The sequence below is a fragment of the Egretta garzetta genome, unplaced genomic scaffold (assembly GCF_000687185.1).
Source record: "Egretta garzetta isolate BGI_Z169 unplaced genomic scaffold, ASM68718v1 scaffold53, whole genome shotgun sequence".
Lineage (NCBI taxonomy): Eukaryota > Metazoa > Chordata > Aves > Pelecaniformes > Ardeidae > Egretta > Egretta garzetta.
Window position 1 is genome coordinate 680,476 of NW_009259312.1, and position 22,923 is coordinate 703,398.

A 22,923-nucleotide genomic window follows, 5' to 3' on the forward strand; every position below is an offset into this window, starting at 1 on the left:
AGATGGACTGATCTGTTAAGTCTCTCTAGCGGGAGTCTGAGCGCTGAATAAGTCATTCCAAAGCTCCTGCTGGTCCAAATGTTTACACCTTCCATAATGTTACCTAGCTATTATACCTCAAAAAAATCATCTGGTCAAGGGCTATATCAAATATAGGGACATACTCAGCCCACAAACTCTGGGCTACTCTTTCCTATCCTAACAAAAATGGTGAGTTGTTCAACAGAGCCTCTCTTTCTCCTGCCCTAGCTGTGGCTACTCGTGTGTTCTTCTATCTCCTCAGCTTTCCTGTCAAGACCTCCTAGTTCTTCTGTCCTGTTGCAGGCTTTGTCTTACTGCCTCTTTTATCAGTTACTTCTTTAAACTCTCATTTTCTTTTTTTTCTCTCTTGGACTCTTCCTTAAAGCCACACTTCCAAATAATCTCTTTTTGTGTTTAATGCCTCCCACATCTGGCATTGTGGGTCTTTCCTAGTCCAGCACTGTGGCAATGTGTCACAGGTCTGAGGGGTGGTGTGGAGGCCCATGAAGGTACCCCCCACACAGAGCAAGTGCTCACATTTACCTTCTTTTAAATGATAGAGTCTGTTTCTCTTCATATGTTGGCCAGCTTTACTGAAAATGGAAGAAACGACTGCGGCAAGTTATCTTGCTGATCCCACTTAAATATCTCTTCTTCAGTTGATGAGCAGCTCCCCCACATGTAAGCAGCAGCTATGAAGCTGAGCAAAGTCCATAGAAAATGTCTTTCTCCTGAGTCTCTCTTACTGTTGTACAAAAGTACAAGTGCCTGTGAGGATGATTGCACTGAGGGCATATATATGCAAGCTGAAGAAAACACAGCAAAAAACAGGACTGTACCTAGTCCCAGAGATTATTTTTCTCAGAGCTGACATTTAGCCTTTTCCAGGAATTTAGTTTACTATTTGCTTACAAGTTGCAGAATATAAATAAGCCTCTTTTATGGTCACCACTAAGAAAGCCCAAATCCCAAATAATTGACACCAGTATATTAAAACATGGCACACTCCCAGTGAAAAACAGTACCTGTATACAAATTCTGTAGCTTTGTGGTTGCTCTTGGAGCTCAGCTCCATGTTAGACTTGGAGCTTGAAAGCCTGGGCATAATTTTGGTCTCCACCTTCCCCAAGAAAACTCCTTTTATTTCTCATCCTTGCTTATGTTCTTTTGCTGTTGAACTTCCTTCAGTATGTAATCTGCTATGATAATATTGCCTTCATCTTAAGTTCCTGAAGTGTTTTCAGTATGATGAGTGAGTGGTCTCGGCTTCCTTCACCTTCTCCTTCACTTTTTTTCTTTTTCCTTTTCCTCTTCCTTTGCCTTCTCCTTTTTTCCCTTTCCTTTTTTTATTTCTTTTCCTTCTCATTTTAATTCTCCTTCTCCTTTTCCTTCTCCTTTTCCTTTTCTGATATGTGGCTAATTGGTCCCACATCTGGAAGGAAACACCCACTTCTGTTCAGATTCTGTCAGGTTTCCTGGCTGAAGGGGGGATTCTGCCATTCATCACTGAAGTCAGACACTGGGAATAGGATGCCACTCTGTCCCTCTCTGCCAGCTCAACCCCCTTTAGAAGTCTGTAGGCTTATCTTATGTACATATGGTCCCCTCCAACGCTGCCAGCCAGTTTCTAATGTAGTAAAACCCTCAGCAGCCCACTGAAATCCCAAGCCTTCTTTCTCGTAGGCCTGTTCTTCCTGAAGTTCAGGAAAGTTGGTTACCTTTCTTTAATTGTTGGTTTGTTGTATGGGATTATTTCCTCTTCCTGAGTCTTCACTTGACTTTCAGGTGGCATTAAGGTCTGCTGTTGTAATTGCACATGAATTTTTACAGGGGTTAATTCAAATAATAAGTCATCTAACTTTGGTTGCTGCAAGTTTTGAAAAATCAAATTGCAGATGTTGAATTATATCTGAATCTTTTACCTGCTTGAGGAGTTCTTGTGCCTGCTGACTTCTGCAGAGTGTTGTGTGATAGCATCTCCCATCAGCCCAATATATTCCCAGAAGTATTTGAACTGTGGCAGTTTTAGCTGCACTGCAATCAGTGTTAGAAAGAAAGAAAGAAAAAAAACCCCATACCTTTCAGCTTAACACTGAGACTGCAAGAACTTCCCCTCCATGTTTCCTTCCTTTGGGCTGCCTGGCTGCTGCTCTCCTCATACACACTCCATCCCCAGATGTTTTGATAACATCTCTGCTGATAAGGACTAGCAATACATCAACAAATAAAAGTGCAAAGTAAATAATCACTGTCAGCAGAAATATATAGTGGAGACAGCATGTTTTGAAATATGCAGAGGTGAGAGTCTATGATCCCTTGAAGAGCCAGGACCCACGTACGCACTGCCATATGGCTGCAGGCACCTATGGGATCCAAGAAGATGACTGTCAGCAGTTTTTCATTTGCACTCACATGGCAGGATGCAAGGTGCATGCATCTCTTCATGTATTCCATGTAAAATGTCTGAAGACAATGGCTGAGGCATTAGCAAAATAAATACATGGCCAAGCCCCAAAGAGAGAAGACAGATCGGTGCTAGGGGAAAAAATTAAATTGTATTTTATGCTTAACAGCCTTCTACAGGAAACTGGTTGAGAGGAGGAATGATGCTAAGTATGAGAGGCAGTTCCATCTTTTCTCACAAGGTTTTCCTTGCCTGAATCTCATCAAGCCAAAAAGAGCTTCTGTAAGGCTTCTTGCCCCCACTAGATAATTGTTTTATCCTTGTTTTCTTTTGTTCCCACTTCCGCCATTGATAGCAGCCTGAGGGAAGAGGGGTGGGGAAATATGTTGCTTCTGCAAAAATCATTGTAGGAAGAATAGCCAGAACATAAATGATACTGTTTTGGCTTCAAAAGGGTAAGCAGGTGTCTTAGGAGTCCCAGAAGAGTGATGTGCAAGCTTGTACAAACAACCTCCGAATCACGCCTGTTTGTTATTCACACAAACAGAGTTGAAACCGTCTGAATTCCGCAGTTCCCAGAATTCAGATGGTGCACAATGGCCCATAATGAACAGCACCTGTGCTTACCTCAATTACTACACAGAACCCAACAACAGCAAGAAGGGCTTTCAAGAATATTTTTTCAATAATAGATTTAGTTATGTCTTTCATAATTGGATTCAAAAGCTCAAAATTTCATTTTGCAACTTGTTCATGAAATTTGTATGAAAAACTCTGGCGTTTATTCAAAAGAAATACTCTGTGAACAAGAAATTGCAAAACAGCCAACTGCTGGTAACTAAGCAGCCAAATTATAGTCCAAGCACTTGGCAAATACACTGTCTTTTTTATTATTTCAGTAATTGAATTTCTGTTAAAGCGTGGAGCATAATTTAACATCAGGAATTTATTTATAATACAATAGTGTTTCAGTAATAAATGCATTATTATTGTCACTTTTAATGGAGTCTTATGTATTCCCTCAGAGACTATGTGGCAGACTCTGAGACAACCACTGCATCAGTGTTGTTTGTAGACAATTGAATTAATTGGAGACAGGGTCATTAACTCGACCTGAATACCTCTGATTGCTTCTGTAAATAAGGTTAGAGAGCAAATGGCTAATCTTTGTTGTCATTATAGATTCTTTTTACATTTTCACACTGCCTTGTATATTAAGATCATTTTGCTAAGCAGCTTTTCAGGCTGTCGTCGTGTTTACAGTATTGTCTTGCATGGCATACAACCGTAATTGTATCAGACTTACATTTCATTTCCCATATCTATATAAAACATGATACTAGAGAGAGACCTATTCTGAATTGCAGCACATAAAAACCATTGGACCAACAAATTAATAAACCAAAATGAATAAGCTGTAGCATTAAAAAATAATCAAATCACAAAACAAAAGTTGATTTTGTTTGCTTTTGTTTGAAAATTCCAACCTGCAAGACTTGCCAGGGATAATATAGTGAGTCCATTACTCAGTTGGGAACATGACCCGCAAGGCCAGCTCTGTGTATACCAGCCTGTGAGTTAAATGTTATGTGGACTTTTGGCATGGGTTTTCTTGGAAAACGAGCAGCAGGCTGTCATTTAAGCACAGATAGAGCACAGATATTTTTCAAGGAGAGATCCAAAAAAAGGTTGTGAGCACGCTGTTCCATTTCTCAACAAACTTAATAAAGAATGTAGCCTGAGAGGCCTAGGAAGGCATGTGGCAGGAGCAAGAGACACCCTAAACTTGAGAATGAGGTCAGGTTCACATTGAACTCAGGGATATCAGCTTGTCATCACTCCCATATTCCACCATATACTTAAAAAAACCACATTGCTTTCTTAGAAAGGGTCTTGTAAGTAGAGGAAAACAGCTGGCAGTGTCTTATAATATGCCTGGTATTTGCATGTATTTCTTTCATTCTAAATTTATATTCAAGATGGGCTTGAACCCAAACCCCAGATATGCAGTGTGAGTTATCCAGACTCTGGAGCCAAGTGTGGGATCCTGAGTCCATCTGTAACCTAGACGATAAGTGATGTTTTATGAATTCAGATTCAAAAATAACAGTCTCTCCACTTCAAAACTAGCAAGTACAGCTTTCAGCTTCAAAACTCTGCCCATATCAAACTCCTATTGACAGTCTGTTGGTGCAGGAATCCAGCCTGACTTGAGCGTGGTGGGAGGAACATGCTGCCACACTGTGTTTTCTCTCAGCAGCCTCTGCACAGCTTACTTATAAGAACATTTAGGGATGATGTTTCATTTAAAAAGCAAAGGAGAAAACAAAGCATTGAATAGATGCTAAATTGTTCCAGGGTTCGGAAGACATCATCTGAACTTACAGACTGGCCTTGTAGATTTTACTCTGCAAAAAAAGAAAGACCAGCCAAGCGGTGCTGTTATTGATCAGGATCCGGCTTAGTACTGATCTGAAATTCAGGTTGAGCTTTTTAGGTCTGGGCCACAGTGTCTCTGGCTCTCCCTGTGCATTTGCAGAGGATGCAAGCACTGATGGTATCCACCTTGGAGCCTTGCTGTAGAAGCAATCCGTCCTGCTCAGCCTCTTCAACCATTTGTGCTCCTTCCACTATAGGGGCTGGCTTCTGAGCTCTGTCCTTGGTTAACTCGGCTTTATTGTCCATGATATCCCACATACTGTAGGCAAAATTAGAGAGGGTGGGGTTTTTTAATTCTAGTGCAGAAAATAAGTTGATCTTCTCTACTTCCATGCTAGTAGAGTGCCATCTCACTGCGGATTTTTGTCACTAACGAACCAAAGAGCTTCAGGTCTCATGTAAGAGGCAACCACCACACCACACTAGAGTATTAGGAGATTGAGGCGGCCTGGGCAGATTTGTGAAGAACACATTTGCACCTTACTGGAGGACTGATTATCAAGCTGAAAACAATAAAAAGTTCAAGGGAGATCGAACTTTGCCTATTTACCTTTGTATCCATGAGGGGTTTGGGTCTTCCTGACATTTGGGGTTGGACTAGATGACCTCTAGGGGTCCCTTCCAACCCAAAACATTCTATGATTCTATGATTTGCTTGTTGGCAGACTTGCAACACATCATTGCTGATACAATCACCCTTCACCACTCTGAGGTAAAAATACATGGTGGTAATGCTGAAAAATCCCATTTGTTGTAACTCAGGAACATAAGTGTCCAGAACGAAAGCTTCTTAGCTGGAAGGCTTTTAAGATGATATAATTTAACTAATCCTAAAGATCTAAATTATTTTGCCCATGTTGACAAAATAGACGAGATGTTGCTTTTTTCAGCACCCCATTGACAAACCCCACTTTCTGCTCAGGATTACGGTCACTCCACTTCTCTTTTCTTGAAGTCCTCTTGGGGAACACAGTGTTTGTCCACAGTCCTTTCCAGGTTGGATTTTAACTGCCTCTGCCAAGCACCCCAGTTTCTCTCTGCCTAGGTTAAGGAAGCAAGCAGTGTGCCAGAGGGGAAAAGGTTCTGAAGCAGCACTTCAGGAAGGCATCCAGAAGGCATCCAGTGTTGCAACTGTTGTGATCCAAGTGAGTCTTTCCCATTTAAACCAAAGCTGGCTCCTCAGCATGCACACAGGCAGTGCAATCCTTCCGTTTGCAATGGTTTGACCTGACTCCCCAGAGCTCCATCCTGAAGGTGCTGAGCACCACCAGCTCCCCCTGGAAGACAACTCTGCCCACAGGATCCCAGCAAGAAGGTGTGGCAGCTAATAGGATCTTTCCTTTACTTTGGTGTCGATGAAAAAGGCTGAAAGGCAAGATTTTCAGCCAGATAAGGTTAAAGAATTAAAGATTCTCTGTTTCCTTCTGCTGTCATTCAAAATAACAAGCATAGAAAATTCTGTTTAAAATAGCTGAGCCTTTTGACTTAAAGGGTTTTCATGTTGAAGATTTAAGATGTCAGGTTTAAACATGACACTGATAGTATTAGGCAAAGTATGAGAGCAGATACTTGTAGTAACTGTCATTTTTTCTGACTGTTTATTAATGGCCTTTTGTGATTTATAGTGAATGTTGTGAAGGATCTTCAGGTCCATTTATCACTCAAAGAAGCACCTTTTTTCCTTTAATGCCTACGTATGTCATAATTAAGGGTGGATGCTGCTTAAAGATTTAGCTCTGTTCTTAACATAAGATCCGTCAAGATGATATTTAATCCTAAATAGATTTAATACCTTTTTTTTAAAACTATAAAGCAGTTTATTATGTAACTGGCAAAAATCAACAGCATTAAAAGGAGCTCACGTTAGACAGAAATCTAGAGAAAGTTTAGATTTTGACTCCAAATGGAGTTTTTCGCCCCATTATATAATAAATTGTAAGGAAGACACCTATGTTTCAGCATTCAGCTTTATTAATATTTTACTAGACAGGTTTCTCCTTGTTCAAAAAACAAGTCATGTGTGCTGAAGTACGTCTTTATATACATGAAAGGCTCTAGTGGTGTCCCATATATTCATCATGTGCCTTTAGGAATACTTATTTAAAAACTATTTCAGAGTAATTGCCCTTTATTAATAATGATGAATCCTTTTTACTATTATGGCAGTAGCAGTGAAACTAAGTGTCTGCTTGTGGTTTTCATTAGTGTCTGTGTACCTATGTGGCCCCTGCTATCCTGCAACTTAAATCTGATGAATGTAAATATGTGTGGAGTCTCACAATACTATCTGTATTAAAAACAGGGCAGAAGTGCCAGGAATTGAATTATTTTGCCCATTAAATCCCAGACAGACACAGGAATCAACCCTGTTTCCTAAAGTGTCAGACCACAGGGCTGTCTTTCTTTACAAAGGTGCAGTTGCCATCTCCGCAGAGGTGGATAATTTGTGCCTTAATCAGTGGAGTACGTGCCCACAAGCCACACCGCGCCTCTAGCACCAATCCTGCTGGTTCACGCTTTGTACGGTGTATAATGCATGGAGATTGCTACCAGTTTGTGAGCAGCTGAAGCTCATTTAGTGAAATATTATCCAATTTGTTCTGATTGTACTCAGTTTTTATCTCTGCCCTTTTTCCTATTGCTTGTTTTACTCGTCACGCTCCTGACAAAAGCCACAGTTGGAGCAATCTTGGGCCTTTTCTAAATAGAGGTGGCTCTCACAGACTGCAACAGGCTGTTTTCCCTCCCCGGGCTTGCAGAGGCTCAGGTTCCTTGTTCCTCCTCTTTCCTCTGGACTGGAAGTGGTTTTACTGCTGATCTGCTGCCCAGGGGTTCCCCTGGAGAGTAAATCCTCCGGCGGCTGTGAGCTGGCGTTGTGACGCTTGTGTGCAGCACGCAGGTGTGAATGGCTGCACGTGTGCTGTAAAGCTCTGGAAAATCAGGATATGCCTTTTGGCACCTTTCCAAGCTCAGAGGTGTTGTCTTATATGGGGAAATTAAAAAAAAAAACCCAAACTAATCCTACTTTCTTATATTTTCTGACTGCTTGATTGCTCAGGGTAGTAAAAATAGCTTTCCTCAGATAGTGGATGAGACTGGGAATGTTGAGGATTTGGAGGTGCCATGTGGATCCATCTGCACCAACGTGTTTTGGTCCCATAGCTCCCAGTTCTCTTCCCACTGGGGTCTCTAAGCTGGAGACTGTTTTCAGTTGCAACTGAAGTAGAACTGAGAACAAGCTGGGTAGTTCATTTACAATGTCATGCGTCCAAGTTTCTGGCATACGTGAATGAGAAAAAAGCCAATGCTTTGCTTTTAGAGGTTCACTTTGGATGTTTTTTTATCATGACCACACTTCTACTTTCTGCTGAAATAAGTAAAATCTAAGTGGTGACTCATTAAAAAATACTTTACGTTAACTTAAAATTACAAACAGTAGAGGGGTGAATACGTACTTCTAAACTTCCACAGAAGATTCACAAAGTGTACTGAAAGATGCAGTATTCCACATTTCCTTTGTGGAAAATAACTACGTTGCTCTGTATAAATACTCATCTCTAGCTTGATTCAGTGGGGCAATATTGATATAATAAAATGGTTCCATTTACATCAAATGAGGCCCTTTGGAGTCTCACAGTAAGAGATAGTATTCTGGTTCTTCCAGATGCCAGACAAACAGCAGCACATCGGGGCACAGAACAAATAATTCTCGCTGACACTTGAATCCATTCACTGAAATATTGTACATCAAAAAGCCTACTATACATTGCATTCCCAGAATAATATCATGCTCACAAAATTATTTCCAAACTCTGAGGTGAGCAGGGTGGTACATGCACAAATCATGGGTACAATATTGCTTTTAATATGCAAAATCCCCTTCTCTTCCATGTCAAGTGTGTATGAGAGGGCTGTGAAATTGGAAGGAGAACGATTACCATACCAATAGTTCAGAAAGTTTTTTTATGTGCGCTGTTAGGGATGTGCCATTAAAATTCCTCCTCTTCTGTTTGTTTTTCATCATTTCACAGGCAGTTTGATACGTTACACCTGTTATTTATCCCAGGTCTGGTAAAGAGTCGGAACTTACTGCAGCCCAGGAATAAAACCTGGGAAAGGGTCCGAATAGGACAGTAGAAACGGTACCATGGTTAAAGTCACATTGCAGATTCCACCTAGGATTTGTGACTAATGTAGTTCTTTATTGGAGGGCTTTGACCTTGTTACGGATTCTTGGCAGCTTTTCCCCACTCTATTCATTACTAATGCAAGCTGTCAATCACTTTAGTTCTGCTTTGACATAGATTGTGGCTCATAGGAGTTAGCTCTGTCATTCTTTTTATTTCTTTCATCTTTACTATCCTTTTTTATGGTCTTTAAAGCTGCAAGTATGAAAGGGTTATATGTATATGAAAAAAATCTGTTTCAGTAACTCTATCAACCTTGTTACAAACACTCTTTGATTAAAACAGTTACTTTCGAACACGGTAAAATGAGAATGTGGCTCTTTACATACAACATCTTATAAATTACCCTCCCCCTCAAAATAAATCAGAGCTCCTATTTGCATTACAGTGTTCAGGACTGATACAGGCAGATCAGCTGCCACATCCTGAATAACATAGTAGAGAGGTTTTCCCTTTCCATGTGTTTTGACATGAGAGCCATCATAAGTGATGTCTTACTATGCCTGCTAACGTTAGCTGAAGTAACAATTTCCACACCTTATTTCATTTCATTGACCTGGGCGCTGATTAATATTTTAAAAGGGCTTGATACAGGTTTTCAGTTCCTGTGTCAACCCAATCTTTGAAAGTTTAGATTTGAATTCTACCAGCCTGATGATAAATAATTTAATACCAACCAATGGAAAGGCAGTGAACAAATCTTTCAGAGCAATCCTTTTCTTTAAAAAGCAATCTAATGGCACTCATATATAAGTTTGAAGATATAGATATGAACAATTCATTATAAAAAAATGGCAGCTCCCTTTCAAATTAGAAGAGAATATTACTTCCTGATAATGGTGTAAGAATAGAAGAGAAATAAAACTTCGTTATTGAACAGTTATGGTATTAAATTCTGACACTAAATATTAATCTGCTAGGTGCTGCTCTATTATTATCTGCTAGGATAATGAAGCAGCCTTTTTTGAACATTTACATAGAATTCAGTGAGCCCAGTAACTCCTGGTAATGCCCCTCGAGGTCCACAGTTTTTCTGTAGAAACAGACTCCAGAGAGATTGGGCTAATTCCCGAAAAGCTGAAACCGGTTTGTTCCTCAGTCTCTTCTTGCAGAATAAAGGGTAGTGGGTGTGAGAACAATAGTATCCCCCCAAGAGTGAGCGTTGCTGCCTGCTCTGGTGGATGCTGTAGCATGGTTGTAATGCAGAAAACTCTTCCTCAGAGCTGGTGCGCACTTTTCAGTGCCCTGTGCAACCAGTCTTTGTTCTGAAGAATCTGCGTTTTAAATAGGCAAGCCAGATTAAGGATAGGCAACATAATCTTTCTTCTACTCAGTGGGAAATGATGCACAAATGTGTTTTCTTCTCAGACACAAAGCAAGATTCATCCAAGTCCCAATCCAGTGCCTCAACAGGAACATCAACCACTGTGTCAAGTCTGTAGTCATTTTTCCAGCGCAGACCTTCCCCTCTCCAGATTTCATTGGTTGAATTTTCCCTAAAAATAGGCCTGTGCAGTAAAGCCACCTTTGTGGAGTGCTGCTTCTTGTGGCACTACATTGCCAGCACTGATACGCTGTTGACTTACTGGTCGGTTCCCATTTACAATTTCCCATCGCCCAGCTGCACTCTGCTTTCTCAAAGTTTACATTTTGATTTCTGGGGAGAGCAATGGAACAAGTGGCCATTTCATCATTATCCTAAAAAGGAAGGGTTGGAATGAATAAACCTATTGTTGCGGGGCACCATCTATTTGCCAAATTCTCTTCACAGCAATTAACATGACTACATCTAATTGGTGAAGAGTTCAGGGGGATCGCTAAGGACTTGTTAGGACTTTTTCTTTCTTGATGAGTTTTACTGCAGTAGTCTGAATTATACGACTTTTTTTTTACATATGTATTTACAGGGTAAAAAGTTTATTATTTTTCTTATTAGAGGTTAATGAGTTTTAGTATTTCACATTATCTGTGTTGTAACTACTAGGTTTAATCTTAAAAATCATTTATTACAACAGTAGAGTAAATGTTGTGTTGAAAATAATATAATAGTCTAGACGGCAACAACAACAAAAGTATAAGCCGCATGTTGGGCCTTCAGTTCTCTAGGCAGCATAATAATCCAGACACATAGTAATGCCATGTCTGCTTTAATTTGCTTTGGAAACATAACCCATGAGTTAAAAAACAGATAAGCTGCAGGGAGATGTTTAAAGATAGGCAGAACACCCGTACCAGTGAACTGCAGTGAAAGAAAGGGGGTTGGTATGCGATGAGCTTGGTGCATCAGCAGCCACACACCTGCAGGTCTCAGCTGCTCTGTAGTTAAGCTTGAGCTCAACAAGTGCTGAAAACCACTGGCAGGTACTGGTGATACTGGTGTTTGTCCCCCTCCTTCAAGACATTTCTTATCTTGTACTTTGTGCCACCACACTGCCAAGCAGGAAGGGACAGGGGAAGTGCTGCAGCTGTAAAGGTAGAAGGGAGGGAGGTGAAAGTGCTGCAGAAGAGCTCCCTTCCAAATTGCTTCCAGATGTGCAGGTCTCTTCTGTCTGCTTCGTTGTTTGATAGCAGGGAGGAGACCAGCTTACCAGTCTGCAGGCAACTCAAGACATCATCGTGATGGCCTTTGCAAAAGGTGGGAGTCTGGTTCTCCTCCCTCCTACAGCATGGGTGTCACTCCAGTGCCTCTCATCTCCGTGGCTGCTCTGGAGAGGGGCAAGCAGAGGCTGATCCGTCTGGCCTGAGTAATGAGGATCCTTGCCGCTGAGGCACATGTGTATTTTTCCTACCAGATAACACACCCATGGTCAGGTTCTGGGTCAGGGCAGACCACGTCTGACTGCTGTGCAGGATTCAGCTTTGGTGCTGAGCTCAGGAGAACAAAATTAAAAGGGGCACAGGCATGGGACAAAATTGATGTTTCCATTAACTGCAGAGTGGCCTCACACTTTGAGAATGTAACAGGCCTGCACTGAGTATGAGAGTGATTGCAATACCTCTAATGTTTGCTTTGTGTGTTTGGATTGCAAACTCTCTGGCCCGAGGACTGTGTCTCATCATGTATTTACACAGATCCCAGCACAGCAGGTCACTGGTCTCAACAGGGGCCTCCGATCTCAAGTGATAATAATGAACTGGCTTTCTTCTAAGTGTTATTTACCCAAATAATACTGTGTTCCATTGTGCAGCGTTGTTTTTATTAATATTTTTTTTCAGTTCAAATGAAATAAAAACGTTGTCCACCCAAACACCGAAGAACAATATGAGTGCTCCTCTCCTGCTGGGAAATAAAAATTCAAGAGTTTCAAATACCAGTGCTTCCTGTCCCCTTTAGTCACTTTGAGAACTTGTGTCTGATGATAAAATGCTTTAAATCCATTTTAAACCTTGTCCAGGCTGGCATTCCTTGTCTGGATCTTAGCAACACAACAAAGCTTGCTTTGAAAGTCTCGTAGAGATGCAACCCCCAGTTCACGTAGTTGATACTTATGTGAAGAAGCCCTATGTATTTGTGTAACAGCTGCTTGAATGCACATTTGCAGAATCCATACCGGCATCTTTTAAAACATGTGATTTAACTTTAAAGCTGAAGAAGTTTTTGGGAAGATTGCAAACCAGCCTGTTCTTTGGAACTAAGAGATGCATTTTACCTAAGGAGAAAACCCCAGAAGACAACCCAGAATCGCTCCACTAAACTAATTTTATTGGAGGCAAAGATTTTTTTTTTCCATGCACTTGTATGTGAAGGGTCTGTATATTCTCTTCTGTTCCGCTGAACAGCATTATTGGAAGCTGATTGTGCATGTAGCTATGTACAGGGTCTCTATCTTTGCTAAGGTGAGATGCTGGGAAAGGTGGTTTGGGTCTTATCGGATTGGTTTGCAAAGCATACAGAGTTACTCTCAACTCAAACTACATGATGAAAAGTGAACGCTTCTACTTTAAAAATGTAGATCAGCAATGATGTCTTCAGCATGAAACTGCCCAATGTAGCCAAGGCATAATTTTATTATCCCATATGAAAGACAAATATGACCTCATTGTGTTTTGTATGAAGAACATTATTTTGAGTCTGTCTGGTTCCTGCAAGCTTGCTGAGCTGTGTTATTCAGTAATGTTTGGCATATGATAACTTGTTCTGAGGCTGGTGTGCAGAAAGAAAGAAAATAAGGCCAGGTTGGAGCTGCCATCTATTTCCATGGTTTTATTCTTGCCCTTTGAGTCCTTTGTCAGGCAGTTGCAGTCTGCTACAGTACAACTCCAGTTGTTTTGTGTCGGTTCTCTTCCAGACTGCTAAAGACGTAGGTTGTCTAAAAGGCTAAAAAGGTCTGGCCTTAGCTGCTGGGACACCGGCTTTTCCTTCTTTGATCTATTATAGAGATGATAGTCTTTAAATCAGCTATCTTAATGAGAGCAAACTTGCCAGCACCGACAACATAGCATTTTCTTAGGCAGATCTGCACAGGTGTGTGAGCAGGCCCCCCCCCCCATCTTTCTGTATGGGGGTTACCTGGGCATAAACCACCCCAGGCAAGGAGCTTTGTCACTGCCAGAGCCTGCTGCAGGTTTATATGCACTGCTGCAAAGGTGCATTAATTCCTAGCAGAACTGGGCCGCAGGGGACGTGGCTGCTGCCCCACCAGCTCAGCGCGGCCAAGGACCCCAACTGTCACATGCCAGGCAGTCACATGCCTGGCCCTGAGCTCCCCGAGAGCCTGCTGAGGGTCAAACATCTTCACAGCCAGCTCTCTGCTAGGGTTGTGGGAACTAGAGGTTTCAGCAAGGATAAAAATTAATATTGCCATGTTCACTTCCATTTTTGGGTGAAAACAGAAAACAAGTGAAACAGATGAAGCTCATAGATTTAGGGAAAAAGTAATTTCTAAATTACAACTTCATTGGTCTGATTATTCTATAAATAATGTTTTTTTTCAAGGCTGATGTTTCATTTTGTTATTTTGGAATGGAATTGTCATGTTTACCTCCTCAGTTTGGGACTCCTTGAAGTTTTTTCTATTTTTTTCTTACTCTTCCTTCTTGGAACAATTGTAATGAAGTAGGAAAACTCAGTTTTCATCTACTTTTAGTATTTTCCAAATAGAAAATATGAGACCAAAATTACAAGGCACTGAATTCAAAGGCAAACTCCCCTACAAACACATTCACTTTTTCTCCATTGTTCTGTTTCCTTGTTTACTGTAAAGAAGAAGTGAAAAATATATTCCCTTTGCACTTCCTTGAGCTTCACTGAAAAGGAGGGATAAAGAAATAAAAACAAGTGCTCAAATGGTTTCCAAAATAATGACATTAAATGCAAAGTGTAAGATCCATTTTTTAATTCAGCAGTGTTTGGTTTTCCATACTACTTTTGGAAATGCCCATAATTTTAAAAGCATCTGTTCTTTTGACTTACCTGTTACTTCCAGCTGAAATTTTTTAAGTAGCTCTGCTTGAGTCAGTTGAGTGAAGAGCCTCTAGAAGAAGGAAAAAAAAAAAGTATATGCACTTAATGAGCAACAAAGTTAGTGATCTGTCGCAATTACCCAAGTGAGTAATTCTGTTTCATTAATGCACCCTAAAGCACCAAGCTGTTTTGTCAATGGGTACTGCAGGGCCATTGCAATGCTCAGAGAGACAGTTACGTTACCAACTGCGGCGTAAGGGATAGGTTTACCAACAAGGAGGGAGAGAGGAAGTAGCTTAGCGTAAGAAGAAAATTAAAGACCATCTATTAATGTCATGTAAGCCAATAGCAATACTTGTAAAAACTCTAGCAGAGCAGGGTCACACACCAGCTTTTCCTGGCATTTCCAACTTCCAGTCTCTTGGTTACTGTGGGCTTTTAAGAGGGCATCTTGATGCACGTAGCATCTCGGTTTGAAAGGGGAAGGAGGGCATGTACCTGGCTTACTTGGTTCTTTCTCGGAGGAAAGTAGAAAAGCAGATAGCAGAAATGAAGGCAAAGCTGTGTTGTAACTTCTCGGCTTCTCTGGACCACTCAATACGGGACACACACAGCATATGATATATTAAGGTGAAGTATTGAATATCCATAAGGGAGTACTAGCAAATGGTGTCAATTTTCAAACACTTTGCTTTGTCAGCTTCACAAATTTAAAATCAATCATCAAAAAGCATATAGATCAGCCGAAGAGACATAAAACCTTATGATTATCTCCCTGACAAAAAAGTTGAAATTAAAGATGAGTTTATAAAGCCTCACCCTGGCAGAATTCTGTAGTGCTAAAAACTGGGGTCATCCAACCTCTCAGTTTAGAAATAAATGCTAAGGAAAAACAATGACACCCAGCGCACCGCTAATAAATACATCTCAGAGGGCACTTGAACACGCAGAAAAATAGATTTCACAGAGGCTTAGTTTCAGCATGAATGCCATTTTCTCACTGCATTATCATAAACATGAGAGAAAAAACAGCAATAAATAAAAAATCCTTGGGCAGTCCCTGTAGACTTGTCAAAAATATGTAGTTTTTGTACGCCGCAGTGTAAAAGTATTCATTAAAATTAATTTTTAAAATGCCCTGTCCAATGTTAGTTGCCTGATGTCCTTCCTCTGATCATAAATTATAAATGAACTGGCAAAAAATGAAGAAACCAGGATTCCATTAATGAATTATTTAAGTGTGATTGTTAGTTTTTGCAATCATTGGGCTAATAAGCTCAGGCTTGTGACACTGAAGTGTTTCTCATTTGACGGTGATGATGATGGTAACGTTGTTAACACCATTATCAGTGTGTCCTGTGGAGCCTAAACCCAACCAGCTCCTTTGGTGGCTACACAGTGGCATGGCCACTGGAGCTTTCCGTTGGCCTGTACTGCAGGAGAGGGAGTTGACACTGAGGAAAGTCTGTGAACAGGGTTCGCTGGGTGGCTCCCCCCAAGGCAACACTTTAAAAAAGGCAAGGAGCATACTGACACGAGAGGATCTTCTCCCTGCAGCAGCCTGCCAGTGCCGGCAGCACACACTACCGGCTTGGCCCATTCCAGTGGTGGCTCCGGGAGCTCCAGTGAATCCGAGAGCAGCTCTGAGTCCGACTCCGACAGCGAGAGCAGCTCCAGTGACAGCGAGTGCAACGAGGAGTCGCGCAGTGCCACGCCAGAGGTAAAGCCACCCTCGGCTCCTCCTCACTGGGGGCTCGGAGTAGGGAGCTTGGAAGGGAGTGAAATCCTGCTCCTTGTTAGGAAAATGTTGGAGTTCTGTGCTGTTTGATGCTGTTGACTGTTTTCTCCCTTTACAGTTTTATGTATATGACCCACATACTCATTCTAGCTTTTGGAAGAATCCTTCTGGCCTACATTTGAATTGCTTTAAAGAAATATTTAGATTTTTGCCAGTAGCTAGAGAAGATTTTATTGACACAGTATTCAGCTGGGACTAAGGAAAGGCAACATGACAAAACTATGTCTTCAGGGACCAGCTAAACTTTTTAGTTGTATTAAATTTCTCCAGGGCCACATTGTAAACCAGATAAGGAAGCCTAATTAACCATAAATACTCCATAAATACTCCCATAAAACTAGCAGTCACCACTAGTTGACTGAAATAAAAGGGTACATTAAAAATGTTCTCATTTAAAGGGAAAATCATTGCTTCTGTCTGAAATTTGTTCCTTGTCATTCTTCAAACTGCAGCCTGAACCTCCCTCAACAAACAAATGGCAGCTGGATAAATGGCTAAATAAAGTGAACCCCCACAACAAGACCATCATCAACAATCAAAATGAGCCTCACAGCGAGACCAGCTCCCAGGCCCAGAGCAACCAGCAGGCCGAAGGGCCAAACAAAGGGAAGCTCAACAGCAGCCTGCCCCCGACCGATTCCAAAGACCGGGCGATCCTTAGTCCCATCCGAGAGAAAGCCAAACCACGGGTTGCCCAGAAAACCCCAGATGCAAAAAGCTCCAAGCAGAAGTCACCAGCTCATAATGAGCCAACGTCACAAAGGACTACTGGGAAAAAGCAACCCAAAAAGGTAGAAAGGACTTCCAGTGTAGAAGAGTATAACTGGCCCAAACCAAATAATACCAGCAACACTCCCAAAGAAAAAGACACACAGGAACCCCCCGAGCAGCCAAAGGTTCGAACTAAAGCAGCAGTTGGGAAGACCGCTCCAAGGAAAGAACCACGAACTAGCACAGGTCTCACTTCAGAGAAGAAAAAGTACAGAGGCCCCAGCAAAATTGTTCCTAAGTCCCGGGAATTCATTGAGACAGATTCATCTACTTCTGACTCAAATACAGACCAGGAGGAGAATTTGCAGGCTAAGGTATTGCCAGCTTGCACCGGGTCTGGCAATGGCGTCAAAGTGAAGGACTCTGGCAGTAACATCCTCAGCGTAAGTAGTTTAACTAGCAATGGCAGCAACGCATCCATTGACCAGACCAGCAATGACTTAGAGGAGCAGCTCTTTTCTCCTATCCCAATCGTACAAAATGAACTTCTGTCCCCACTGAGAGAATATGAAGAATTCAAATCTCTGTGGGTGAAAATAGACCTTAGTTTACTCTCTAGGATACCTGGACAAGAGCCTTTTGAGAACACATCTGTGAAAAGTGAACCAAGAGAGGCAAATGTGAAACACAGGCGACCATCTCGAGAGTCCCCTACCCCAGCAGCTGAAAAACCATCCACAAAATCCAAAAGGAAACACAAGGTAAGTTGTGTTTATCGTTCAGAGGTCAGGACCGCAGTCAGTGACTCCTCACTGCCCCTGCAGCAAGGCTGTAAGGAGACATCGTAACACTGAGTCTTTGCTGTTTTCACCAAGGACATACATTTACGAGTGCATTACAAATTAACATCAGAAACTAGGCAAAAAAACCCTCCAGCTGACAAAATCAATGAACAATGTATTTTTTTGAGATTTGTCTTACAAGCTTTTTCAGCGTATTTGCTCACTTACCCATTAATTTCCAGTGTTCTGTAATCTGCAGAAAGATTCCCAATGTTCGTATTGCTACAGGTTCAGCCATACTCAGAAAATGTGGCTCCTATTTGGAAGGTAGCGTTTTATTGTCTGCAGAATTAAGGCATTTTAACCACTGGCTTTAACAGGCGTAGCTTCATTAAAGTCAATGGAATGGTGCTTGCTTATGCTCCTGGTGAATTTAGTCTTTATATTGTTTTGTTGTATAAACAAATGTGATTCATAGAAATATCATTTGCTTAACTAGCTGCTTTCTCTACACAACTACCTGAAATAGCAAATATATTTTGACTTAAGGCGTTATGTTTTATCATGTGTTTTATGTTATTTATGCCCAAGGGTATCCTACCTTGTGCGATATGACAGTGTACTTCAAACTAAATGTGTTTTCACAGAAGAATCTGAAGTTTTATACCATAAATGAAATTTTGTAGTCACTTTGTCCAGCTGAAATGGTTGTGCTCTGGCCGGTCTGTGAGAAGTCATCATAGTGTCATTTTTTTTATCCTCCAAATTTTATAAATCATTGTGAATGTGACTTCAGCTGTCTGTTGTAGCGGACTTCTTGAAAATCCTCAGTCTGAGCAGTCCAGTGGTGCGAAAGAGTTAATACGAGACAGAGACAGACAGCGCCAGCAGACCCAGGGTCTGCACCCCTGCCTCCATGAGTCACCGCGCTGGCTCCTTCCCTCTTGAATTAAGTGGAAATAATCACATGAGTAAACTCAGCAGGTTTTTATTCAATTTATATTCTAGCTGTACACTAAAGGCAGAGATGGAAGAAGGAAGGCGAAAAGAAGAAAGAGGAAAGGGATGTATAAATGTCTGTGCTTATGTGTATGTATAAGTATAGCAAGGTGTATATTCATTATAGAAAAAAGCTTCTGTCTAGGTAACTTAGTGGAGTGTCAGTATGATGGAGGAGGAATCCTGGCTAAAACATGACTATGGTATTGGCAACTAAACTGGGGCTCCCAGGAAAAGAGGAAAAGGCTTATGTGAAAGCTGGAACCTCATAATTTCATGAGCGGGGACTTTGACTCAGAAAGTAACAAAATTGGGGCTCTCGCTCTGGGACTGTACAACGTAAGCTATGCTCTGGAACAGCCTGCTCAGGTGCTGTGTTCACTGCTACTCAGGGGGAAACAAACCAGTTAGGATGACTGGAGGGTATATCAACAGTTAAAGCAGGGTAGGGAGAGCCTGGTTTGTGTTTCTAAATCATGCTATTAAAAGATTTATTTTAGCCATCTACTTGTGGGCTTGAAGGCTGCTATGAAGGTTCCAGTGACAGAGCAGTAATCAGTTTTGCTTGTATCATCCTGGTTCAGGTGCAAAAGTCATGTATCAGGGAATCTTTCAAAGCAAATTTTAAGCCAGCTATCGCTGTTAATGACTATCCCAGTTCAGTCCTGTACTCTTTTAGTCCTGTGAGGAATACTTACTCAGGGAAGATTTCCCATCAGCTTCCATTAAGTCAATGAGTAAAAGCTATTTACTTGAGTAAGATTTGGTGCTATCAAGTCATTCCATCTGAATTATTAAATTCCAGTGCACTATAGAAGATAACTACAGCACATGAGGCGTTTTGCTTCCCAGCTCTCTGGCTATGTCACTTGTTATATAACTTCATGTCATGTGTTTGGAGCACGTTTAGCCCTCATTTCAGGTGACTTTCGCTTCTCTTAGACCAGTTTTTTAACTGCTGCTTTTGTAAAGGAAGTACACTGAGATTCCTGATCTCCCCTTAATGGCAAGTGAAGTTGTGCGTAGATGCTGTTATCTTTCAAGCTCTACCTTTTTTGTTAAAGCAGACGGAAAGCCTGGATACCTTTGTTGAAAACAAGAAGCAGCGCCTGGAGGACCCTTCAGCTTCATGCCTGCTCCCACCCTGTATCTCTCCGATACCGAATCACAGATTAACCAGCACTAAAGAGTAAGGTTGTTTTTTTTTCACGTAACATTCGTGAGGGATTTCACAGTACTGTTCTACGAATGTCTTTGCTATAGAGCCAGATGGGCTTTACAGCCCATAAGCCTAAGTGACCTGGCATTGCTATTCCCATCCATCAGGGAGAGGATCCACATGGTTTTGGATGAGATTCATTCATCCTTCTGATGGACTACAGGAATTCAGAGTGCCACCACAATTCTGGTGTACTCTTCTACCCCCATAATGCATCCTTTCAATGTTCTTTCTTGCCTCCATCATCCTTAACCTCTATGGCCAGAGAATCCTACTAAAAGTGGGCTTTACTTGATTGTTTGGAATTTATTTTTAAAAATAATTTCTGCAAGAGACAGTTCTCAGTTTTATTGAATGAAATAGTTACTTTCCCATTCACTTCAGCGGCTCTTATTCTTTAACTGTGTATACAGCAATGCCAGGGGTGACCATCCTAAATGTTTCAGACATACGTGCTTTGTATTTCAGCAGACGTATAATCAAATAGTTTGTGCCTTTCAGAGTGTCTTTGAGACATGAGACATGGCTATAATGCCTGAGCAAACAGGCACCACGTAAATAATGATTCTGATTAGTATAATCACAAGATTAACATTCTATAAATAACCAGAGTCCAGTTTCTTTCTGTCATCAATTTTGTGCTTTTACGACTTTGAGATGAGGCACTTCTTTCTGCTTTGCACTAGGAGAAGCAAAGAATCAAATCCACGATGTGCTTCTGAAAACAATTTGATGGTAGCAGTATTTAAATTTAGATAAAGTTAAAAAATAATTTATGAAATAGCACACAAATTTTAAAATCCATAAAGAAGATTGAGCATCATTTTATTTATACTGGTGTAATTACAGCGTAACTTCAGTCCTTGAACTAACCCTTTATTCCACCACTGAGAAAATCAGAGTTGTAATCTGGAAAAGGCAGCTGAGTTGAAAGTTACAATGTGATCTGTAACGTGTTGCACATTTGACAAGCATCATGATGGGTGTTGCCTGATTGTCATTGCTAGAAATACAATGAGCAGAGATGTATTGCAGAGGGAATCAAGGATTATCCATCCCCAACATCTCCACAATCCATTAAAAAAATCTTTCTATTCTTGTCACCAGCAAGCCCTAAGGATCCACCCCCAACCTGATGTTTCTTAATTTGCGTTTGTTTTCCAGGTCATTAATTTGATTCCTTGGAGCTTTCGAGCCTTTGGTATTCTCTGTTAAAATATAATTGTGTCCATCAATAGTTCTTTCCATATGCTAGCTGTTCCTCTCATCTGCCTCAAGTTTTGAAACAGAATTTTCTGACATCTTTCCCACTGTGGTGATTGAGACCTGGATCACACTGCATTTGTTATTACTGTCTTATGAGTTCACTTGAAACAAATGCAATATTGTTTGATAATTCAGGTCTTCAACTCCCAGAGATGTGCAACTGAATATAGATCAACATATTTCCCAAAAGATTAAGGAGTTGGCTCAACTGTGTGATGACAAATTTCTGGAGAGCCCCAGATTGTTTTTAATCAGTCAGGAGTAGTTCTGTTCTCCAGAGGGTTAAATAGAATTTTAAGGGGAGGCAGAAGAAAGGGGGAGCTGAAAGTGCACTGTCCAAGGGCGTGGGGAAAGGTAACACTTCAGTGGTGAAAGGTTGAAAGACAGGCTTTGCCATTTGCTCCTTTATTCCCAAAGGTCCTACATTTTCTTTCAGAACTCCTAAGTCTCTACGTAAGGTCTTGGAGGAATGAAGGTGATTCAGCTACAGGTGTGATGATGATGTTCATCTATTAGGAAGGTGTTACATCCCACAGTGGATGTTCTCACTCAGGAGAAATCTTAGGTCTCTCCTATTAGAGCTTGATCATAGAATCATAGAATCATAGAATGTTTTGGGTTGGAGGGGACCACTAGAGGTCATCGAGTCCAACCCCCCTGCAGTCAGCAGGGACACCGCCAACTAGATCAGGTTGCTCAGAGCCCCATCCAACCTGGCCTTGAATGTTTCCAGGGATGGGGCCTCCACTACCTCTCTGGGCAACCTGTTCCAGTGGTTTACCACCCTCATTGTAAAGAATTTTTTCCTTATATCTAGCCTAAACCTACCCCGATTTAGTTTAAAACCATTACCCCTTGTCCTAACGCAGCTGGCCCTACTAAAAAGGTTTTCCCCCTCTTTCCTATAGGCCCCCTTTAGGTACTGAAAGGCCGCAATCAGGTCTCCCCGCAGCCTTCTTTTCTCTAGACTGAACAAGCCCAACTCTCTCAGCCTGTCCTCATAGGAGAGGTGCTCCAGCCCTCGGATCATTTTAGTAGCCCTCTTCTGGACCCGCTCCAACACACTCTGGGGTTGATGCCTTTTCCTAAATCTGATGTTACACTTAAAATACAATTATTCAAGCTATTGCCACTGTATTTTCCCTATTTCCAATATTTCATAGCAAATGAAGGAATAAATGATGCTGTATTTTGTCCAAGTAATTCATACCAATACCTTGAAACACTGCTGTGAGGCTGGATTTTTGTCAGATCAGCTGCCAGCTTTGCAGCAGAGGATTATTTATGTATTTACTTGCTTGCCAGAGAAATTTTAATTTAAGCATTAATTGCACGTGCTGCTGAATACTATTTATATCTGAATACCTGACTGGTGGACCCAGCCTGGACAGAGCACTGTTCGCCAACATTTGGCAGTTTGTAACAACACAGCGAGTTATTTGCTGATGCAAACTGTGAGTCTGAATTTCAAACTCGCCTCACACCAGTGAAACATGCCTGCCGTCTAACAGGCACACTAGAAGCATTTCAGCCTGTTTTTCAAGATTTCCCATTGTCTTTTGTTTGACCTTTAGTTAAAGACGCACCTGTACTTGGCAACGTATATTAGCTGATCCCTTGGGTAGTCACAAGGGCGTGCGTTGGGGTTCGTTCACGGCAGAGGCAGGCTTTTCCACCTTTGACAAAGACTTTC

The 22,923-nt window shown here is 41.4% G+C and overlaps 1 protein-coding gene across 1 annotated transcript in view; it reads left to right on the top strand.

Annotated features, from left to right (window-relative positions):
* The window catches only part of AFF2 (AF4/FMR2 family member 2), a 264,367-nt gene that overhangs the window by 210,144 nt on the left and 31,300 nt on the right, over positions 1-22,923 (top strand). Inside the window, exons 12-14 of the mRNA XM_035891955.1 lie at positions 16,013-16,175; positions 16,706-17,725; positions 19,810-19,934. Coding sequence (XP_035747848.1) covers positions 16,013-16,175; positions 16,706-17,725; positions 19,810-19,934 — 1,308 coding nt within the window. The remainder of the gene's footprint in view (positions 1-16,012; positions 16,176-16,705; positions 17,726-19,809; positions 19,935-22,923) is intronic.